The following is a 22,522-nucleotide window of genomic DNA, read 5'->3' on the forward strand; positions in this document are numbered from 1 at the left end:
ATTAATTCTGGAGGGATCAAGTAGGAAAATAAATATTTCATTTATCTTTTCTTTTCTTTCTTTTTTGAGAAGGAGTCTCACTCTTTCACCAGGTTGGAGTGTAGTGGCACGATCTTGGGTCTCACTGCAACCTCCACCTCCTGGGTTCAAGAGATTCTCCTGCCTCAGCCTCCCAAGTAGCTGTGACTACAGGCACACACCACCATGCCCAACTAATTTTTTGTATTTTTAGTAGAGATGAGGTTTCACCATGTTGGCTAGGATGGTGAAAAAAGCTAGAAGAGAGCTGGGTGTGCCCCTCAGAGTAAGGTTCCACACAGGGGTCTGGCTGGTTCCTGCAAATTGGACTCGGCACTGAGAGTAGATAGGTCAGCCAGCCTCGGGGAGGAGATAGTCCAGATTGCTGGGCCAGTTTTCTCATGGAGCCATTGAGAAAGCCCTTAAATAGCTGGGAAGAGACAGTCTGACAGCCACAGAAGGGGCCATACTGCCCTTTGGGCTTTTAAGATGTTCTTTTGAGGAATGTTCAATTGGGACACAAATAAATAACCTTATGTTCTGAAGCCACTCTGGACAATCTTTCCACATCCCTCCTCCTCAAAACTTCCCGTCATTAAGCCTGGAGTCTTTTTTTCCCCCAAGTCTCTCAACAGGAGACTAAATCATGATCCAATGGCCAGGAATTGATGTGTCTTTATTTCAGTCTTTGCTCAGATTTCCCTTGTCTATGCCCTTAGGCCCTCTCTGAGGAAGACTAGAACATCCTAGCAATTTGCTTCTGGCTGGGGCCAGCACACCATGCAGAGCCATCTGCAAACTGGGCTTTGGATTTTTCTTCCTTAGTCAACTCGTCATTACACTGTTCATGAAACCATTGATCCAGGTTGAAGGATGGAATGGAGAAGAGAGTGGCAGGAGAGGAATGTAAGTAATTTGCTCAGGCTACTGCTTGTCCTTCAGGACTTGCTTGGACCCAACCCACACATGTCACTTCCTCTTGAAGACAGGGTGTTGCTGACCACCTCTGATTTTATGGCTGAGTAGATCAGATAAAACTCAGTTCAGGTCACATGGTCACCTGGTATGCCAGGATCAGGCATCCAATTTCACTGGACCCCTGAAGCAAGCCAGGAGCTATTTCTAAAATGGAGAATAACTATTTGCTGAAGGAAAGCATAACTGCTCCAAAATCCAATGCTTGAGTATTAAGGCCAAAGTCAGAACTATTTATTCTGCAGCTTGGTCCAGTAAGAAAATTTTCTCCTTTTATATGATCCCGCCTTAAAGTTGGCAGCTTTCAAGTGACCCACTAACTGGTCAAAATAACGTACCTAAATACGTCTATGTTACCTACCAAGTCTAAACAAGCCCAAGCCCAAGTATTATTGCACCTCTTCCTTAGTAGGGAGTGTCATCTACAGCAGCTTTTCCTTCACTTTGTAGGAAATATCTTGACATATCCCAGACTCCTAGGTAGCTTACTGAGTAGAGGGACCCCTATATATTTGTGAGGTTTATTATCCATCCTCTTGCACATACATCATGCCTTACCAAGTCATCCAGGATATCTGTAATTCCCTTTTCTTTCTTTTTTGAGATGGAGTTTTGCTCTTGTTGCCCAGGCTGGAGTGCAAAGGTATGATCTCGGCTCACCACAACCTCTGTCTCCTGGGTTCAAGCAATTCTCCTGTCTCAGCCTCCCGAGTAGCTGGGATTACAGGCATGCACCACCATGCCTAACTTTTGTATTCTTAGTAGAGACGGGGTTTCACCATGTTGACCAGGCTGGTCTCAGGTGATCCACCTGCCTTGGCCTCCCAAAGTGCTGGGATTACAGGCGTGAGCCACCGCATCCGGCCTGTAATCCCTGTAAACTGGCAGGGTGCAGTGGCTCACACCTGTAATCCTAGCACTCTGGGAGGCTGAGGTAGGCGGATCACCTGAGGTCAGGAATTTGAAACCAGCCTGGGCAATGTGGCAAAACCCTGTCTCTACTAAAAATACAAAATATTAGGGGTATGGTAGCACGTACCTCTAATCCTAGCTACTCTGGAGGCTGAGGCATAAGAATTCCTTGAACCCAGGAGGTGGAGGTTGCAGTGAGTTGAGATTGTGTCACTGCACTCCAGCCTGGGTGAAAGAGTAAGACTCTGTCTCAAAAAAAAAAAAAAAAACCCTGTAAACTAAGTGGCTGTGTCCAGAGAGTGACAAACCCTGAAGCAAGACAGTGAAGGTTTACTGCTGCCCCTGTCAGATCAATGCAAATGACTCCTGGTGTTTGGTACAGAAGAATAAGCATTGACCAGCTCTCGTTGCCTATTAGAGCCCAACAACTGTGCTGATCTGTCCCAAGAAGGACCACATCTGGAACAGTGCCTGCAGTTGGGGTTCTTACCAGAATAAATAAGTTTATCATAATGCTCTGTTATTCTTCAAGGCCATCTCTCTTCTATTCTGGCCAAACTGAAGAGGTAATGGTGCTGTGATGGGACTCACCCTACATCTTTCAAATCTTTGATAGTGGCATTAATCCCTGGGTGAGATAAGGTACTATTTTTTTTTTTAGACAAACTTTTGTTCTTGTTGTCCAGGCTGGAGTGCAACGGTGCCCTCTTGGCTCACCGCAACCTCCGTCTCCTGGGTTCAAGCGATTCTCCTGCCTCAGCCTCCTAAGTAGCTGGGATTACACTCATGTGTCACCATGCCGGAGTAATTTTGTATATTTAGAGACGGGGTTTGTCCATGTTGGTCAGGCTTGTCTCGAACTCCCGAGCTCAGGTGAACCATCCGCCTCAGCCTCCCAAAGTGCTGGGATTACAGGCGTGAGCCACTGCACCCCACAAGGTACTATTTTTGATTTATTTTCTTGGTAGTTAAGGAGTGCTCCAGGGCCTTCCATATAGCTCCTCCTTTCCAAATGCCCCTGCCCCATGGGTTAGGAAGCCAATGTCAGGATTCTGCCCCTGTTGATACCAACAGCAACTCTCCATATAACCACAGTTTCAAAATACATAGCCCAGGAATGAGGCAGACTTCACGCAACACTTTTACTTTTTTTTCTTAAGGCTACTCAGGTGCAGTAGTGAGAAGGGAGGAAAGAGTAGAACAAGGAGCTCGATCTGTAACTGACTGTGAACAATCAAGATAACTCACTACCTTCGGACCAGCCAAAACTTTTACTTTTTAAAATCTGTGCCATGTGCATGTATTATGCAGTATATTCACAAAAAGAAAGGAGGGGGTAAAATCCCATTTTTAATAATTAAATACATAATATTAAGTTTTCTTAATTCTCCTTTGTTTACCACTCCAAAATCCTCTCCTGCACATACTACCTTTCTGGAAACACCTAGTCATCTCATCTTTATCACACTGGTTGTGCTATGTACCTACATGTCCACCTTCCCCATCAGACTCAGGAACAAGGAGTCGGGTCTGAGTGCCGCTGTCCCAAGCACAGAACGCTGGACTCCCAGTAGACCATACGTTGTAAATAAAGACCTTCGTCCCTTTCAACTCAGGCCGTCCACGAGCCCAGTTCTGACTAGATGACGTACAGCAACCTTTTGCGGGCCTTTATGGTGCCTCAATCGTTCTCCCCTGCAAAATGGGAATGATCTGTACCTGCCTCGCTGTGCTGTTGGAAGAGGGAGTCAGACGACGGCTGTGAAAGTACCATAACACTACATGCACTCATCCATGAATTCACTCATCCATTTAACAGGCAATTATTAAGTGCTAGGGTGGTGCAGCGCTTTTACCATCGCGTTACGCGTGTTCCTCCGGCTGGTCGCATCCTTCCCATCCGGCATAGGGGGAAAGGGCGTCTCCCCACCAGGCTTTTCTCCCACAGAACTCCGGGTAGTGACCTTATTCAAAATGGCGCAGGCGGCCTCGGGGCCTAGTGCGGCGGCGCGGACTCCGCGTACCCTCTGACCTGTTGGCAGCAGGCGGAGGGGGAGCCGGACGCCGCCATATTGGCTGTTGTCCTGGGAGGGGAGCGGCGGCGGCGGCGGCGGCGGCGGCGCGGCGAGTGGAGCGAGGGAGCGGCGCGAGCGGCAGCATGACTCGGAGGCGGAGCAGGCCGAGCGGCGGCGCGGGTAGGCGCGAGCGGGTTCGGGCCGCGGGGCCGCAGAAGCCCCAGGCGCCCGAGCCTCCGCCGCCGCCGAGCCTGGAGGCGGGAGCGGGTGCAGGTCCCCCGGAGGCGCCGGCGGAGCCCGACCGCGACGGCCCCAGAGAGGACGACGAACCCAGCCTGGTGCCCGGCCCGCAGGTAGGAGCGAGCGAGGCGACTTCGGCGGCTCGGGCGCTTTCACCTCCCCGGAGCGGGAGCGGGAGCGGGGCGGGGTTGGGGATGGGCCATCCTGCCGCGGCTGGGGCAGCAGCCTTCCCCCGGGTCCGGCGCCGACTAGGCTGAAGCTGCTCCCCCTCCCCGCCGCCTCCGGGCCGCCGCGGAGACTAACGTTCTGGCAGCACACCCACATGGGACCAGGCTGTGACCCCGAGGCCGCAGCTCCGCTGTCGGCCGCCACCTCCCCCCGGGCCCACCTGCTCCCTCAGCCACAGGCCGTCTCGGGGCTCTGGGGCTCCCCCGGGAGCGGCTCCACTCCGTCCCCCTGTACCGCCTGCAGCCGCGGCCCCCTCAGCAGCTGTGCCTCCTGGCGCCTCCTCGCCATACCCAGCAGAGCAGTTGGAGCAGACAGCCGGGCTGCCCGGAAGACTTTTTGGTGGGGCGTCTGCACTGAGGTGGACACCCAGCAGAACCTGCCATTTCTCCCCTCCCCTGGCCCGCAAGGCAGCCCGCCCCGACCCTCACATCCCGGGTTTGGAGAATCCTGCTGAGTGTACAGTGGGAGGATTCTCCAAAGCTTCCAGCTTGCCTCCTGGAAGAAGGTCACTTTGTTTTGAGCAAAGGCGATAATGGGAGGTACCCTGCCAGTGTTCACTGAGAGGCGGGGGTGACACGGGCTGTGGTTGCTCTGGGAGGGTTGTGGCACTCGGGGCTGGGTGGCTCTCCCCAAGCTTGCTCTGACGAAAGAGTTTTGAGTTGGTCTTTTGGCTGAGCCTGCCCAGGAAGGCAGGCTCCTGCAGGAGTCTTGGAGGGTCGGATGCGGCGCCGGATGAGGATGAGGCGTGGCGGAAGATGCGTTTGGCTCTGCAGACACTGCATCGGGCAGCAGGGGACTCTGGGAGGCTGGTGCAGCCAGAAGGCATGGCTCTTGACAGCCTTCTAGTAGAATCTCTGGAATTGTGCATGTGAGTGGGGTTGCCGTTTGGGGTACCTTCCCACAAAGCCTCCCCTGACCTCCCCAGTTGCGTCAGGTTCCCCCTCTGTGCCCACAGCCCTCTGTGCCTCCCTCTGGTATCGCTCCCCTTTCTGTGATGAAACGTTCTGTTGATATGTCTGTTACCTACCCTGGACTGTGAACTCCCCAGAGGCACAGGCTATGCCATCTGTCTCTGATTCTCCACGCCTCGTCCAGGACCTTGCTAACACCGAACAGAAATAACTAGGTGAATGAGAGAGAAAATGAATCAGTCCAGAACTTGTACTTATTGTAACCCAGTTTTCATGATGATTTCCTTTGTGTCTCAGATCACAATAAGGTTTTTAATTAATGAAAATATCACCACTTACTGAGTGTCAGAAGCTCCGCCTTCACCCCATCCCCATCTCCTATCCTAGGCAGACACTCCCCAGTTTGGAACCCGGACCCCTACTGGGTCTAGCTTCCAACCCTGAGGCCTCTTCTCCCACCAGCCTACTCTGGACCCTTCTGGGAGTGCTGTTGTCCTAAAAGGGAGAGTGGGAGAAGGGAGAGCGGGGAGCTGTTGTCTCCTCTTCCCATTCAGCAGACCATAGAATACTTGAGAGTCTCTGCCACATAGAGATGCTAAAAAGCTTGGATGATGGCTCAACAATTCAGTTTTTATTGAAGACACAACTTTGCCAAGAGCTCTAAGCTTCATTAATTTCTTTGACATCTAGGTTCCTACCATATTCTTATCTACTCCACTGCTTGACCTGCTTCATTCCTTTGTGCTGGGCACTTAACATACCTTACTTCTAATCTTCCCACCTCCCCTGTATTTCTCCTCAGCTTTTAGCACAAACATGATGAATTAACTATTAATGTGATTGTGAACTCTGCGAGTTCAGGTGCCATGTCAGTCACCATTGTACCCCTGTGCCTGGTGGTTAACAAATGTTGATCAACAAACTGGAGGATATAAATATTATTACCCCATTTTTCAGATGAAGAAACAGAAACTCAGAGCAACTAAACATTTGCCCAAATGACTCCAACTATAGGTGTCAGACAAAAGAAAAGAAAAGGACTTTTATGTACTTTAGGGGATTTTTAACAAGGCTTTTTTTTTTTTTAACTACAGCCACAAAGAAGGGAAACAAATTGGTAAATTCAATTCTGATTATGCCCCACTTTTACTGGGGGTGGGGTCTGGAAGCAGGCTTTCGTGCCATGATGCAAAGCACCTAGTATAAGATTAGCATTCCGTGGGAGCCAGAGTTCCTCACCAAAGACATTCCTATAGGCAGAACAATGTCTTTGGTGAGGAGCTCTGGCTCCCACTGCCACTCATAATCCTGTCTTTCATATACAGAGTGGCTAAGGAGGTGAAATTCAGTGTCATATACCAAACTGAATCCAAAGGTGACATATAAAACCACTTCTAGTCCACAGGCTTGTTAGGCTCACACATTGTTTGGTTTCTGTTTTTGTTTTCATTTGAGCCAATATTTTACAGATCAAAAGGTTTTCTACACATATTTTGGGCTCTTTTTTACACTAAAGATATGGTGATGCTGGGCCCACTTTTCCACAAGGCACTCATCAGTAATCTCTGAGTAGCGTTTGGCCCCTTTAGGTAGCATATGCTTCTTAGGCCTCTTCTGGTTCTCTCCAGGCCCTTTCACTCATTTGCATAACCTGTACACATTTAAAGCAAGACCTTGAGTTTAATTGGGATCCCAAATGGCTTAACTTTCAATTTTTTCAGGCCACTAAACCACATTGATCTGTTCCCTAACAATCCAAATCCTTGTTTACATCTCAAGAATACTGAAACAGTTACCACCTTATTAGCAAAGGAAAAACAGCAACAACAACAACAAAAAACAACTGAAAAAGCAATTGAAGGAGGCAGTGGGGAATAGTGTTTAGAGACTTGGATTGAATTCCCAGCTCAGCCTCCTAGCTTTGTGACTCTGGGCACATTGCTTCTCTCTGACTCCATCAAGAACTTCACAAGAGACCTTGGTGGCTCACACCTGTAATCCCAGCACTTTGGGAGACTCAAACAGGAGGATCCCTTAAAGCCAGACGTTTGAGACCAGCCTTGGTGACATAGTGAGATCTCTGGCTCTATAAAAAAATAAAATCAAAACTTAACTGGGCATGAGTGCACACCTGTAGTCTCAGCTACTTGGGATGCTGAGGCAGGAGGATTGCTTGAACCCAGGAGTTCAAGTTACCCAGGACTTCAAGGAACATGCCACTGCACCCCAACCTGGGGGACAGAGTGAAACCCTATCTCCTTCTTTAAAAAAAAAAAAAAGCCGGGCGCGGTGGCTCATGCCTGTAATCCAAGCACTTTGGAGGCCAAGGTGGGCGGATCACCTGAGGTTGGGAGTTCAAGACCAGCCTGACCAACATGGCGAAACCCCATCTTACAAAAAAAAGGAAAAATAATAAGAAAAAAAGAATAATAGTCTGGACATGTGGCTCAACACCTGTAATCCCAGCACTTCGGGAGGCGGGGCAGGTGGATCACCTGAGGATGGGAATTAGAGACCAGCCTGACTGACATGGAAAAACCCCGTCTCTACTAAAAATACAAAATTAGCCAAGCATGGTGGTGCAGGCCTGTAATCCCAGCTACTTGGGAGGCTGAGGCAGGAGAATAGCTTGAACTTGGGAGACAGAGGTTGTGATGAGACAGGATCTAGCCATTGTATTCCAGCCTGGGCAACAAGAGAGAAACTTCGTCTCAAAAATAAAAATAAATATATAATAATACTTCACAAGAAAAGCAACCTATGTAGCAGCTAGTACATAGATAGGTGCCTCACCTAAGAGTTAGAGGTGGCAGGAGCTGTGCCAGGTGGCCATACAAAGCCTTAGTGTTCTGGTCTACTAGCTCTGCCCCTATCTTTCTTCTCTCTTGGACCACTCAGTTTGTAATCCAGGTAAACACTCAGTAAGTCCCCAGGAGACTTGCTAGGATGTAAACCAGCAGTTGGTGAGGAGAGGTGAGCTCATCCTACCCTTCCCCACCTTTTGTTCCCCTCCACATCATTCTCTGGGACTTTGCCCAGTCTAGTTTAAAGGGACACTAGAGATCCATTTCTCCCACTGCTCCCTCAAGAAATTGGAGCAAATGATCAGTCAGTATCTTTAATAAAACCATCTCATTATGTTTAATTCACTCAGCAGTTACCAAAACAACTTCTGTGTCAGGACCTTTATTTGGGGTGAACAGATGGATAAGATAGTCCCTGTCTTTGGAGACCTCCCCCTCAGAATCACTGCCTGCCCAGTCTGTACCTCTTCCATTGCCAGAGGGAGGAAATGATACTGAGTGGATCCCTGCCACCTCTGGTTCTTTGCAAGCCAGTAGAGACTTGCTATGTAAAAATGTCAAAAGACCTTTGAAAACGAAGACTTACCCACTTGGGATTTTATTTTATTTTATTTTTTAAATTTAGAGAGAGGGTCTTGCTATGTTGCCCAGGCTGTCCTCAAACTCCTGGACTCAAGTGGTACTTCTTCTTCAGCCTCCAAATAGCTGGGACTACATGTGCATGCCACTGCACCCAGCTGAGTTTAAAATCTTTAATTTCTGATATCAGATAGATGACCCTAACACCTTTACTTACCTCATCTACAATTTTTTAGAGCAGGGTCTATATTTTAATTCATGTATTGTGTGTGGTCCTTATGTACTCAATACATGGCTGTTAAACTAAATTATAATAATAAGTAAGGATTCTACCACTTTGTTCTTATCTGCCCCCCCCCCGACAACTGGGCCAGGCTGGCAGTTATTCAATCATTTAGGACAGCCATTCTCATGCTGTGATGCCCAGTCTTACTCTCACATGGCATTTAGTGTGCAAATGCTAACTGATCCCAGCTCTGCCAGGCCTGGGCTAGCTGCACTTGCAGAAGTGAATCAGACATAGTCCCTTACCACAAGAGGCTCATAGTCTAGAGAATATGTGTATAGTAATTGCAGTAATGCTAGAAGGAGGTAGAGCATCGGCTCCCTCTGAATAAAGGTTCAAATCCTGGACCCTATTTAAGTAGCCTTTGGAAGTGTTTCAGCCTCTTGGTTTGTCTTTTTATGTATTAAATGACAATCCAGTCTTACAAGGTTAGTGTTAGGGTCTAACAAGTGCTGTATGGTTAACACAATTGGTAGCTACAAGTATTGTAGATATTTGGTGTTGGGGTTACCCAAGACATAACCTAGAGGAAGATGGGTCAGAGAATGCTTCTCAGAGCTGAGTCTTCAAGGTTGTATAGAAGTTCTTCTGAGGACAAGGTGGGAGAAAGGAGTCTAAACAAAGGAAGGCACTTATACAAAGACCCAGGGCAAGTACCACTCATTTGGAGAGTGGGGAGAGATCAGGCTGAAGGGGCTAGCAGCGTTCTTGAAAACCACACCAACAGGTTTGGGCCTTATCCTGTAGGTGGTTAGGAGTCAAAAGTTTTAAGCAGGAAAGAGAACATGATGTGCTTCAGTACATTCTCTGATAGCATGTGAGGAAATAATTCTCAGTGGGAGAGACAGCTGTGATTGCTTGATTCCACCTCTCCCTTGCCCCAGCCTAATAATCATCAGATCCCCTGTGCTTTGCTGGACCCTAGCCCAGACTTACAGAATCAGTCTCCAGGTCTGGATCCCAGGTATCTATTGTTGAATTGCCCCAAGTGACTCTGATATTTGGCTGGGTCTGAGAGCTGCTGAATTGAGGGTGTCAGGAGGATCTTTGAGGAGACCTAGGGACAATAGGCTTCCCAGAGAGAAGCTTTCCTGTAAGCAAGAATAGAAACAACCTTAGTTTAAAACAACAAAAAACCCTCCCCCAGTTCTGATCTATTAATGATATTTGCCAACTGCTAATCTTCCATTGTGTATCCAAACACTAACCTGTGCCTACTCTGTGCTAAACCTCTGCTGAATGACTGCAATATAGTGACTTGTGGGACACAGGCTCTGCCCCTGAAAAGCTCACAGTATTGTGGAGAGGACAGATCTTACCCACTAGGATATATATGATCAGCTCTATTCTAGAGATATGTTTTTAAACAAAAAAGTATTAGGATATCCCAGAGCAAAGCCAAGTTCATTCTTCCTATGGACTTAAGAGGATGTAACACCCAAATCAGCCTAAAAAAAAAGAGAAGAAAGAGCCAGAAGAAACAGGATATGTGAAGGTGTGACTACTTTATGTATTTCGTCCTTCTTGGCAGGATGTGCAGAAGCAGAGAAGGACTGAGGAGAGGCATGCTACATCTTGGGAAGGGCCCTGTGTTTGTGCCTTTGGTTCTGTGCCTATGCACCTGCCTTCATCCTTCAAACTCTGGGTGGCTCCGAGCGCAGTAGCTGCATGGTTGTGCAGCCTGTGGGTCAACATGATGCTGTCCGTCTCCCCTTCATTCCTCAAAGCCCATTAGCTCTGTCTGTTGTTTCCCCCTCCATTCTTAGCATGCTTAGCACAAGTGGGAGCTATAAGTAGATCTATCTACTCTGAAAAGTGATGTAGGGAAACTAAGGCAGAAAGAAGGGGCTGGTAGAACTGCAAACACGGAAGGTTTTATTAGGAAGTTATAGTCAGAAAACATGGAGCTGGGGGTTCAAAGAGGCCTTGAAGTCACTTGGCTAGTCCTCTGTCCTTTGCTTCAAGAAGTAAATTTGGTTTGGGCAAGTCTCAGTAAGTTTCCCTGTCATTTCTTCCAGGGCAGAAGAGGAAAGAAACTAACGGGTATTGAGCACCTACTTTGTGCCAGGCCCAGGCCAGGTACTTTACATAATTTATTTCCTTCTTTCCTCACAACTCTGTAAAATGTAGTTTTATTCCCATTTCACAAATGAGGAAATTGAGGCTCAAAGAAATTGAGTAATATTCCAGATCATATGGAAAATGACAACTGGGATTTGAACTCAATTGTGTGTTTCGTCCCCAAAGTTCATGCTGTTCTCCCCTCCATGAGTAACCTGTGCTGGGGTTAGAGTAGCAGAGTGGCAGTTTGACCTGAAGATTCTGGTAAATCAGCGTCTTGGGCCCTCCTTGTGGCTGATTGCACCCAGGAGGCAGTTCAGTGGATGAGCCAGCCTTGTGGGGATATTAAAGCTGAGAAAGTTTTAGGTTTAAGATCACTAGGGTCAGAGAGACTCACTCCCAACTGAGCTTGTACAACCAGAAAGGATCCTCCACTGACACAGTGTGAAACAGCTGTTCTACCTTCTGGAAGGGCCTGAGCCCACAGCCTGCATGGAATTTTGGATAAAAGCTCCTGGGCACTGAGGTGGGGTTGTGTCAGCTGTCTTAGCTCTTGTTAGCGTTAGAGTGGTCTGAGATTCTTCTCACTGATTGCCTTCTCATCAGTGGCTCAGAGTGACTCATAGCATGTTGGGAGAGGGACTGGTTTGGCACTGTTATAAATTCTGCCTTTGTGTTGAACAGCTGAGACATGAGCCATATGGGCTTTAAGCATTCATTTATTTATTCAGTGAATGCATGCAATGTGCCAGGCCCAAGCCCAGCCTAGGTTCCTGGGCATATTTAAATGACCAAGGCCCATACCCTGCCCCCAGAAAGCTCACATTCTATCAGGGATTTAGGGACAGACAGAATACATCTATGGTACAGTTAAGTGATGCTATACTAAATAGAATCAACTCTGCTTAGCTTGACCAGCAAAAGCTTCATTGACTTTTAACCAGAATCTTAGGGAATGAGTAGGAATTTACAAGAAGTAGATGTTTCCCAGCACTTAGTGCAATTGGCAGGAGGTAGGGGCTCTGAGAATGTTGAATGAGGGAATGAATGAGTGAATGGAAGAGTAAGTGATGATAACTATGCCAGTGAGTTTTTCTAGGCTGAAGATTAATCATTTTCTCTGTTTCTGAAAGGGAATTTTAGCTGCTGGTGTTGTCCTCTGCCTGCCTTGGTGACAGAGAGGCTCTTGGAGTTGGGTGCCTTGAGAGTAGAGTGCTCTGATGGGCCATTTCAGAATAGAATTTGGGACCTGTTGCCGGGCGGCTGGTTAGATACAGCATGTGCCTTGGGGAAATCCTGTATAAACATACACAGACTCTGGAGATGAAAAAGAATCCACGGGGTGAATGAGGCCAGGTTTAGTGCTGGAAATTCAATCCAGCTTCAGAGTAGTCCTTGACAGCTCTTTGGTCTGGCAATGGGTTATTCCAAAATCGTGGACAGAAAGGCCAAGCTAGAAAATAGAGTCATGCCCCAAATAGCTATCTTTTTTTTATTTTTTGAGACAGGCTCTCACTGTCACCCAGGTTGGAGTACAGTGGTGCAATCTTGGCTCACTGCAACCTCTGCCACTTGGGCTTGAGCAATCAATCCTCCAACCTCAGGAGACCCTTATGTATTCCTAAAAATTATTGAGGAACCCAAAGAGCTTTTGTTTATGTTGTTTATATCTATTGATATTTACCGAATTAAATATTAAAGCTGAGAAAGTTTTAAAATATTTTATCACTAATTCATTTAAGAGAGACAACATTAACAAAATTGTGTTAACATAAATAACAATTTTTAATGAAAACTGTATTTTCCAAGACAAAATTAGAAGAATGGCCAGGCATGGTGGCTCATGCCTCTAATGCTAGCACTTTGAGAGGCTGAGGCAGGCAGATCACTTGAGGTCAGGAGTTCAAGATCAGCGTGGCCAACATGGTGAAACCCCGTCACTGCACTCTAGCCTGGGTAACAGAGCAAGATTTCATCTCAAAAAAAAAAATTAGAAGAATGGTCTTGTTTACATTTTTGCAAATGTCTTTTCATCTGTCTTAACAGACTAAGGCTGACTTCTCATATATGCTTCTGTATTCAGTCTGTTGCAATACATTGTTTTTATTGAAGTATATGAAAAAAATCCAGTCTCACACAAATATATAGGTAAAAAAGGGAGGGGTGTTTCAGTAGCCTTTCCAGATAATTTCCAGTATTGAATTTGAGCCCATTATCAGTGAAGTCTTCATACTCATTTATATTAAAGTCTATTGGTCAATCCAGTGCTTTGAATCTGTCATGCTTTGGTCATTTTGAAAATAGGCTCACTGAATTTTGTAGATCTTCCGAATGTTTTCCATACCAAAAGATAACCTTTTTTTTTTTTTTTGAGACGGAATCTCACTCTGTTGCCAGGCTGGAGTACAGTGGCACAATCTTGGCTCACTGCAACCTCCACCTTCAAGCAATTCTCCTACCTCAACCTCCGAGTAGCTGGGACTACAGGCGCACGCCACCATGCCTGGCTAATTTTTGTACTTTTAGTAAAGACGGGATTTCACCATGTTGGCCAGGATGGTCTCGATCTCTTGACCTTGTGATCCGCCCGCCTCAGCCTCCCAAAGTGCTGGGATTACAGGCGTGAGCCACCACACCTGGCCTTTTATTTATTGATTTTTTTGAGATGAAGTCTAGCTCTGTCACCCAGGCTGGAGTGCAATGGCACGATCTTGGCTCACTGCAACCTCTGCCTCCCAGGTTCAAGAGATTCTCCTGCCTCAGCCTCCTGAGTAGCTGGGATTACAGGAGCCTGCCACCACACTCAGCGAATTTTTGCATTTTTAGTAGAGATGGGGTTTCACTATGTTGGCCAGGCTGGTCTCGAACTCCTGACCTCATGATCTGCCCACCTTAGCCTCCCAAAGTGCTGGGATTACAAGTGTGAGCCACCGCGCCCAGCCTAAGATAACATTTGTTAATATCACCACCAATTTCATCAGAAAAGTCTTTGGAAGCTGTCAAGCTTGTGATAGATACAAGTTTCAAAATTCTAATGTTCACTTGAAAGTTTGCATTTTATATCACTGACCACAAATACTATCAGTTGTTTTTCTTGAAGTGACAGGCTCATTTTATTCGTTGTTCATTTTTTGAGAAAATGTCTGCTAATACCCAAGTCTAAATAATAAGTCATTCTTTCATTTAAAAAATGGTGTTCCATTCACTTCCTCTTCCTTTGATTTTGTGTCTTTTATCCAGGAAAAATTAGAATGTCCTAACTTAATGCTTCTCAGGCTAAGACAGAAAAGTCTTGGGCTTGATTTGGTAAGGGAAGAGATAATGGTTTTAATGGCTACAGATGCCAGCCCCCTAGGCCCTGGAGTAGACCTAGAGCTCACTTGGCCCCTTCATTGCTCTGGGGATGTGCATGCTACAGCATGGATCCCCTCTGAGTAATCTCACACTCTCTAAGATTCTGGTTTTGCTTAGAGAGTGAAGAAAAATCATCTTGGAGCTTTTTTGAGGAGATCCAAAATCAGTAGAACCCCAGAACTTTTCTTCCCTCACCTTTTGCCTAAGGCTAGACCTGTATCCTCAGAGGCTCTGAAATTTAAACTGAGGTGAGCAGGAATAATTACCTGCCACCCAGGGCTGCTGCATTCAAGAATCAGTTCCATCAGCCTTTGTGATGAAGAAAAATGGTTGGACTTTTCATTCATTCAATCAACATTTACTGATTATGTTCTTTGTGTATGAATACTGTACCAGGTGTTAAAAATACAGCTTGGGGCCAGGCGCTGTGGCTCACACCTGTGGTCCCAGCACTTTGGGAGTCTGAGGCGGGTGGATCACGAGGTCATCAGGAGTTCCAGAGCATCCTGGCCAACGTGGTGAAACCCTATCTCTACTAAAAATACAAAAATTAGTTGGGCATGGTGGCGCATGCCTGTAATCCCAGCTGCTCGGGAGGCTGAAGTAGGAGAATCGCTTGAACCAGGGAAGCGGAGGTTGCAGTGAGCCAAGATCATACAATTGCACTCCAGTCTGGCGACAGAGCAAGACACTGTTTCAAAAAAAAAAAAAAATACAGGTTGGGAGCAGCTGGTTGAAAGTCTGGATTGACTGACTCTTCAGGGCATAAGGTGTCATGAATGCCAGAATTTGGAAAATGGCAGCAGATCACAGTCAAAGGGAACTCTGAACCGAGAGCTGTTCTCTGCCAAAGCAAAAACTTGAAGGAACTAGTGGCAATACTGACTAAATATAACATCTCTAGGGCTTGGGGTTTTCGTCACCCTTTGGCAATTAAAGTGAAGATGAAAATGGCAGAGAAAAGTTCCCAGTTCCACAAGGCATTGTACCCAAGGGCAGGCACCAGGGCCTAGAGTTAAGACCTTATCTTTAGGGGTGACCCTCTCAAACTGCCTGGGCCTGAAAGAAGAACTCAAGTGTACCAGACTCAAAGAGGACAGTGTATAAACTAGTCTTCAGTGTTGACTTAGAACAGAATGGCCAAGGGGCTTAGATAATAAATTGAATGCCTACTGCCTGGATCCCTTGAGCTAAGTGCTTTGTATCTCTAATGTGACTTAATCCTGTGAGCAGCTTTGTGCAACATAGGTGGTATCACTCAATCCTCTGGGCAGCTTCAGTTAGAACTTAATTAGCTTTTCAGGCCCTGTGTTTCTTCCTTTAACTAGGAAGACAACCTATCCTGTAAAGTCACTTCCAGTGATAGCTAATCTCATTTGTTTTGTGTACCACTTTGGCTCAAGGGAGAGCCATGTTATTTCCATTAACTGGGGGCATCTCATTGTAATCCCTAAAGAATGCAGTCTTTTACTCTAATGCGGTTGAGATTGGAACCATTCTGGAGGTCAGGTGGACAGATGGGCCTTTCTCTGTAGGAAGCAGTAATTTCAAGCAGTGTCTCATTGAGCTGCCTGCCAGCTGCATTGCCATAGGGACACCAAACAAATCTGAGTTTGTTGCCACATGCCCAGCTGAGCCCATGCCCCAGGCCAGGCACTGTGCTACACTGTGAGGGACCCAGACAGGAATTAGACCTGGTACCAGCCTCTTGTAGAAAGGACAGAAGTAACAGGTAAATAAATGAAACAGAAGGCACAACTACTGTAACCAAGGTACAGTGTACTAGAAGGAGATGGGAAAGGAGAGGTGAATTACAAGAGGGACTCTACAGGAGAAGGCCTGGAGGAGGCTGGCCTTAAATTGGGCCTTTAGTTTCAGCTACTCAGTGGTAAACATGAGAAGAAAGTGGGTTTTAAGCAAGGGATCCCCATTAGCAAAAGCATGAAATAAAAACAGGCAGAGATTATTTTGGGAATTTAGGGAATGACTTCATAGGGTAGAGATTAAGATTTCTGACAAGTCAGCTTAGATTCATCAGGTAGACTCACGTTCGTGTAAAATGCAGTGACCATTTATTGTCTCCTATTGTTTCTATTGTGTTAATGATTAATACCATGTATTAAGCAACATATATGTGCCTAGCCCTGGGCTAGATGCTTTATCGCATTTATTTCTCACAGCTGACCCTACAGATTAGGACTTAATCCCATTTTACAGATGAGCAAACAGAGGGTAAGTAGAACTAGCCCAGTATCATACACCTGTTAAGTGATAGAAACCAGGATTAATGCCAAAGTCAATGTTGTTTCCACAAGTACTTTGGCACTAAGTGCAGTCACATTGGTTACACATCTAATTTATAAGAATTGTGTATTTGCTTTTAAAAACAGAAAACACACATACATTGTATTATACATTTGAATTAATTGGTTGTAACTACAAAACTATGTACAATCATCCCTCCACATCTGTGGATTCAACCATTTGTGGACAGAAAATATTCAAGGAAAAAAAAAGATGGTGGTGTCTATACTGAACATTTATATTGCCTTGTCATTATTTCCTAAACAATACAGTATAGCAGCTATTTACATAGCATTTATATTGTATTAAGTATTATAAGTAGGCTAGGTGTGGTGGCTCACTCCTGGCCAACATGATGAAACCCCATCTCTACTAAAAATACAAAAATTAGCAGAGCATGGTGGCGAGTACGCATAATCCCAGTTACTTAGGAGGCCTGAGGCAGGAGAATCACTTGAACCCAGGAGGCAGAGGTTGCAGTGAGCTGAGCTCATGCTATTGCACTCCAGCCTGGGCAATAAGACTGAAATTCCATCTCAAAAAAAAAAAAAAAGAAAAGTATTATATGTAATCTGGAGATTATGGGAGACTGTGCATTGGTTATACGCAAATACAACAGCATTTTATCTCAGAGGTTTGAGCATCTGCAGATTTTGGTATCTGTGGGGTGTCCTGGAACCGATCCCCCATGGGTACTAAGGGATAACTGTATATTGTACTTTATAGGCCACATAAAGAATTTCAAGAATAATTATACAAGATTTAAATTTTATGTAATGACTTTTGAACCTAGCATGCAAATGAAATGAAACTTGTAGTAAAGTTACACATCCTGGTGCTTGCCTTGTAGTCCTCATCATGGCAGGAAAAGGAACTCTATCTAGAGTTACTGTGGCACTTCGTAGCTATGGAAATTTTCCTCTTTGCCTTAATTTCTCTGAACACCATCTTTCTCTATCAACCTCCCAATCCTGCAGTTCCCATTACACAACTGTCTTGCTCATTGAAATTTTCCCTTGGCAGAGACTTTAGGCTGTATCTTTTGTGAGTACCACATGTAAAATTTCTGTCTCTCTGATACTCTTTTCTAAGTTCCTTGCACTTCCCAAAATGTTTCATTATGCTCCTGGTACCACTGTTTGGTTCCTTTCTTTTTTGAGAAACTAAGGACCCAAGTCAGTGTAATGGTAACATTACAGATTTGAGGATAACCTGAGGCTAACTCATTATGAGAAAGTAACTTCATGGGAGAAAAATGATGGCATTATCTTATTGGTAGGATGAGGGTGATGTTACTCCTATAGGCCTCTATACAGACACGTTACCCCATGTTGCGTAAGTTTGGAAAGGTATGTCAGTTAACTACCATTGTGTAACAAACCACCTCTAAAACTTAGTGGTTTAAAACAATACCACCTTCTTTTTCTTTCTTTTTTACTGAGATGGAGTCTCACTCTGTCGTCAGGCTACAGTGCAGTGGCGCATTCTCGGCTCACTGCAGCCTCTACCTCCTGGGTCAAGTGATTCTCCTGCCTCAGCCTCCCAAGTAGCTGGGATTACAGGCATGCACCACCACACCCAGCTTATTTTTGTATTTTTAGTAGAGACAAGGTTTCACTATGTTGGCTAGGATGGTCTCGATCTCCTGACCTTGTGATCCACCCGCCTCAGCCTCCCAAAGTGCTGAGATTATAGGCATGAGCCACTGTGCCCGGCCAATGGTACCATTTTCTATCTCTCATGAGTCTGCTTTCGCCTGGGCTCACTCATGTATCTCTGATCAGCTGGCCAATCAGCTGGGAAGACTTCGCTTTCTCCACAAGTCTCTCACATCCCTCCAGCAGCTAGCCTGGTCTTCCTCTCAGGCCATGGCAGAGGGACAGGAATGAGCAAGCCCAGCCATGCATGGAAACAAGTGGAAATGTATACACACTTTTCAAGTTTATGGCTGGCAACCTGTTTGCTAACATCCCATTGGCCCAAGGAAGTGACATAGCCAAGCTCATTGTCAAGTGGGGGCAGATACAAAGTTGCAGGATATAGGAAGCCGTTAATTGGAGACGTTAAATACAATCAGTCTCCCAGTCAGGACCCCTCAATGTGAAAGCAAACCTATAGACTTATATTTTTAAGTCAAGTTTGTCATAGTAGGAAAAATAAAAGTCCAAATAATGACTGTATTGGGCCTGTGCTATGGGCATACACAGGGTAGACACTTTACCTGCTATGCAGTAATGATCCTCACAACAACTCTGCAAGGTAGGTAGGAATTGGAGCCCAGAGAAGTTAAATAACTTGCTCAAGGTCACCCAGCCAATATGTGGTCAGGCAGGGATTAGAATGCATATCTGTTTGATTGCAAAGCCCAGACTGTTTTCACCATACTCACTACCTTTCAGGAGCACCAATGAGAGCCTTACCTTCCCTCTGACACAATTTCCCATTGAGTTGATGCTTTCTAACTAGCTGTACAAAACCCTCCTCCAAAATGGTGCTGCGATCCTAAGGGAATTGTGCGATTCTTCAGAAAACACACACATTCTCCTAAATTGTCCATTGACTAAAAGCATTCTTTCCTTCCAGATGGGGATTGGTCCCTGAGCTACACAAGGCAGCCCAAGAATTGTGGCCACTCCCAGTCATGCCAGAGAAGAAAGGGCCATCTTCTCTTTAACCTTTAAGATTTGGGGATGTCAGGGAATTAGGACATTTGAGCATGAGCTTTGGAGTCAGGCTCACTAGGGTTCAACCACTCACTAGCTTTATAACCTTGGGCAACTCATTTAACTTCTTGAAATCTGTTTCTTCATCTAAAAAATGGGAATAAGAACACCTCGTTTGCAGAGCTGTTACAAGGACTAAATTTAAATTATGTCTATAAAGTGCCTAGCCCAGTGCCCAGCATGTAATAAGTGGCATTACTAATATTGTTACCATTATTTTGAAGGAGAGCCTTTCCCCTCCTGGGAAACCCTGTTTCTGTCTGTTGGACAGGTTCCCCCTGCCTGCAGCCAGCCTGTGCAGACTTGCTGCCTGCTGTGTCACCGGGAACGCAAAGGCTGGGAAGAAGGCCCTTCTCAAAATGGACTGGTGTTGCAGGGTGAGAAGCTGCCCCCTGACTTCATGCCAAAGCTCGTCAAGAATCTCCTAGGCGAGATGCCTCTGTGGGTCTGCCAGAGTTGCCGAAAGAGCATGGAGGAAGATGAAAGGCAGACAGGTCGAGAACATGCAGTGGCGGTAGGTAACCGCTGACAAGGGGTACCTGAATGCAGGAGGGCTGCCTCCCCAAGGAAGTCAGGCTGTTCCTTGTCCTCAGGTGGCTTTTCTTGGGCAGCCCCCATGCCCAGGCACTGAGAAACAGCTGGGCTGCACTGATACAGCATTGGCAGCTCAAGTTCAGATTTGGGGGAAGAAGAGAAACTTCTGGCAGCCCACCGGTCAGTCCCTCCAAGTAGTCGGTGCACAGGATGAGGATCCACCCATAAGTATTGGTAGATCATGAGCCTGCTGCCTTTGGCTCTGTGGCAGCTCGAAAACCAACCAGTATGATATGAAGGACAGAGATCAGTTTGAGGGTCTGAAATGTGCTCTAATTAAAAGGACAGGCACTTGGGAGCCATCTAAGTCTACTGTCTCATGAATCACAATGGCCAGACTTCCCTCGTTTCTCATGTCCCTGCAGATCTTCCCTTTTACCCAGGATCAGTTTAGCTTCAGGACTCCTGGCCAAAAGGCCTTTTCTGTTATTGGCAACTCTCTACTCCCCAAAGGCCTGCAGTTCACAGGCAGTCTCTGCCCCTACCAAAATCTCTCTCCCGAGTCTCCACATACTTCATGTAAGTGGGACCACCACAGCCCTTTCCCAGCAAAGTCCTGGCCCTCATTTGTTCTTGTAGCTGGAGTTGTGTTCATTGTGTTTTTGCTATGACACAGTGGTCTGGAGGAGAAGGGGCTCCCCCAGGAAAAGCTGAGGCAGTAGAGGGTCAGCTCCGATGTTTGCTGTTTGACCATGAGCCTTTTTCCTCCCCCTTCTCCAGATCTCCTTGTCACACACATCCTGCAAATCACAGTCTTGTGGAGATGACTCTCATTCCTCCTCATCTTCCTCTTCATCATCCTCATCCTCGTCCTCCTCTTCCTGCCATGGGAACTCAGGAGACTGGGATCCTAGCTCGTTCCTATCAGCACATAAGCTCTCGGGCCTCTGGAATTCCCCACACTCCAGTGGGGCCATGCCAGGCAGCTCTCTTGGGAGTCCTCCTACCATCCCCGGTAAGTCTCCAGGCTCAGGAGAGAGCCAGGCGCTATAAATGTGGACAGCTGTGTTTTCCTATCCACTTTGTTCAAACAAATCATAAGACTGGTTACTAAAATAAGCAAAAGTGGAACTGTTCTGGTTGAAGCAGGGGCAGCTTAGACCTTGACTATCTCTGACACTCTTTTCCCTACAACTCTGAACTTGAAAAATACTGCTAATAGAAAAACTGCCTCTCAAAGTTGTCACTGGCACTGATAGTTCACATTGGATCAAGAGGGCACCTGATGAGGCCCATCTGAGTAGAAAGTGGAATCGTAAGACTTAGATCACCTGACCCCTGCAGCACCACAGAGGACCTGGGCAACCTTGTCTTCCTAGGCCTCGATTTCCCCACCTAAGGGTTGGATATAAAAGCGCTGCACTTAAATGCCCAAGAGGTTGGCAGTGCACGCCAAAATGATTATTAGCCAATGTAGCAGTTGTGTAAGTGTTCTTTAGATTCTGAAATAACTCTTAGAGACCCAGAGACAAAACTCTTGAGTTATTGGTTTATATATAAATATGACTTACTGTCATACTTCTAAATGAAGGGGCTGAGTTCTTCAAAATGGTGCCACCCCCAGAATTATGAGTGTTGAGCAGTACGTAATTGCATTTATTTTGGTACATAAGCTAGAGAGTCATCAGAACCTTTTTCCCACTTCTCTGAAATCTAGGGCCCTCAAGGGTCTGGCATGCCCTGCTGCTTTGGTACACGTGGCACAGGGGCAGAGCCTGGGCCTGCTACTCCCCTGGCTTCTGCAGGTCATCCTCCAGGCCTGAGGAGCACCTGTGTACAAGCAGATCCTAGAGAGACCCTGAGAGACAGAATACATATATCCTGCTCATGCTACAGAAAAGGCATGGGGCCTTCTGTGGAATCAGCATTCCTAGTACCTTCTTGCTTGGGCCTGGGCTCCTTGAGCCTGCTTAGCTGTGTTGCTGCCCACACAGAATCCTTTCCAGCTCCAGGGTCACCTGTGCTGGGAGGCTCTGCCCTCTGGTCACAGAAGCAGGATGCTGTGGCAGTGAGCCTGTGGGCTTTCCTTCCCAGGTATGGGCTCTCATTCTGACCCCTTTCTCCTCCCTCTGCCCACAGGTGAGGCTTACCCCATGTCGGAGCACCACCAGCACTCAGACCTCACTGCTCCCCCTAACAGCCCCACCGGCCACCACCCCCAGCCAGCATCTCTAATCCCGTCTCTCCCCAGCTCCTTTGGCTCCCCACCCCACCCACACCTGCTGCCCACCACCCCGGCAGCACCTTTCCCTGCCCAGGCTTTAGAGTGCCCTGTCGCTGCTGCCTCCACCCCCCACACTCCAGGACCATGTCAGAGCTCCCATCTGCCCTCCACCAGCATGCCGCTCCTGAAGATGCCCCCGCCATTCTCGGGGTGCAGCCACCCCTGCAGCGGTCACTGTGGTGGGCACTGCAGTGGGCCTCTCCTCCCACCCCCGAGCTCTCAGCCACTCCCTAGCACTCACAGGTAAGTGTGCTGCATGAAGGGCAGACACTCTGCCCACTTGAACTCAGAATT

The 22,522-nt window shown here is 46.7% G+C and overlaps 1 protein-coding gene across 7 annotated transcripts in view; it reads left to right on the forward strand.

Moving 5' to 3' along the window:
- The first annotated feature begins 4,598 nt into the window (after positions 1-4,598).
- Positions 4,599-22,522, forward strand: part of FAM193B (family with sequence similarity 193 member B) — a 33,874-nt gene continuing 15,950 nt past the window's right edge. For 2 of the 7 annotated variants that reach the window (XM_012466380.3, XM_012466383.3), the window contains exons 1-3: positions 19,682-19,924; positions 20,725-20,959; positions 22,084-22,471. In XM_012466380.3, coding sequence (XP_012321803.2) covers positions 19,811-19,924; positions 20,725-20,959; positions 22,084-22,471 — 737 coding nt within the window. In that variant the 5' untranslated portion in view covers positions 19,682-19,810. The other 5 variants (XM_064376578.1, XM_012466379.2, XM_012466378.3 and 2 more) reach the window with 5 other exon arrangements.

The sequence above is a fragment of the Aotus nancymaae genome, unplaced genomic scaffold (assembly GCF_030222135.1).
Source record: "Aotus nancymaae isolate 86718 unplaced genomic scaffold, 86718_ANA_hifiasm-v0.15.2.pri h1tg000015l_1, whole genome shotgun sequence".
In the NCBI taxonomy this organism is placed as follows: Eukaryota; Metazoa; Chordata; class Mammalia; order Primates; family Aotidae; genus Aotus; species Aotus nancymaae.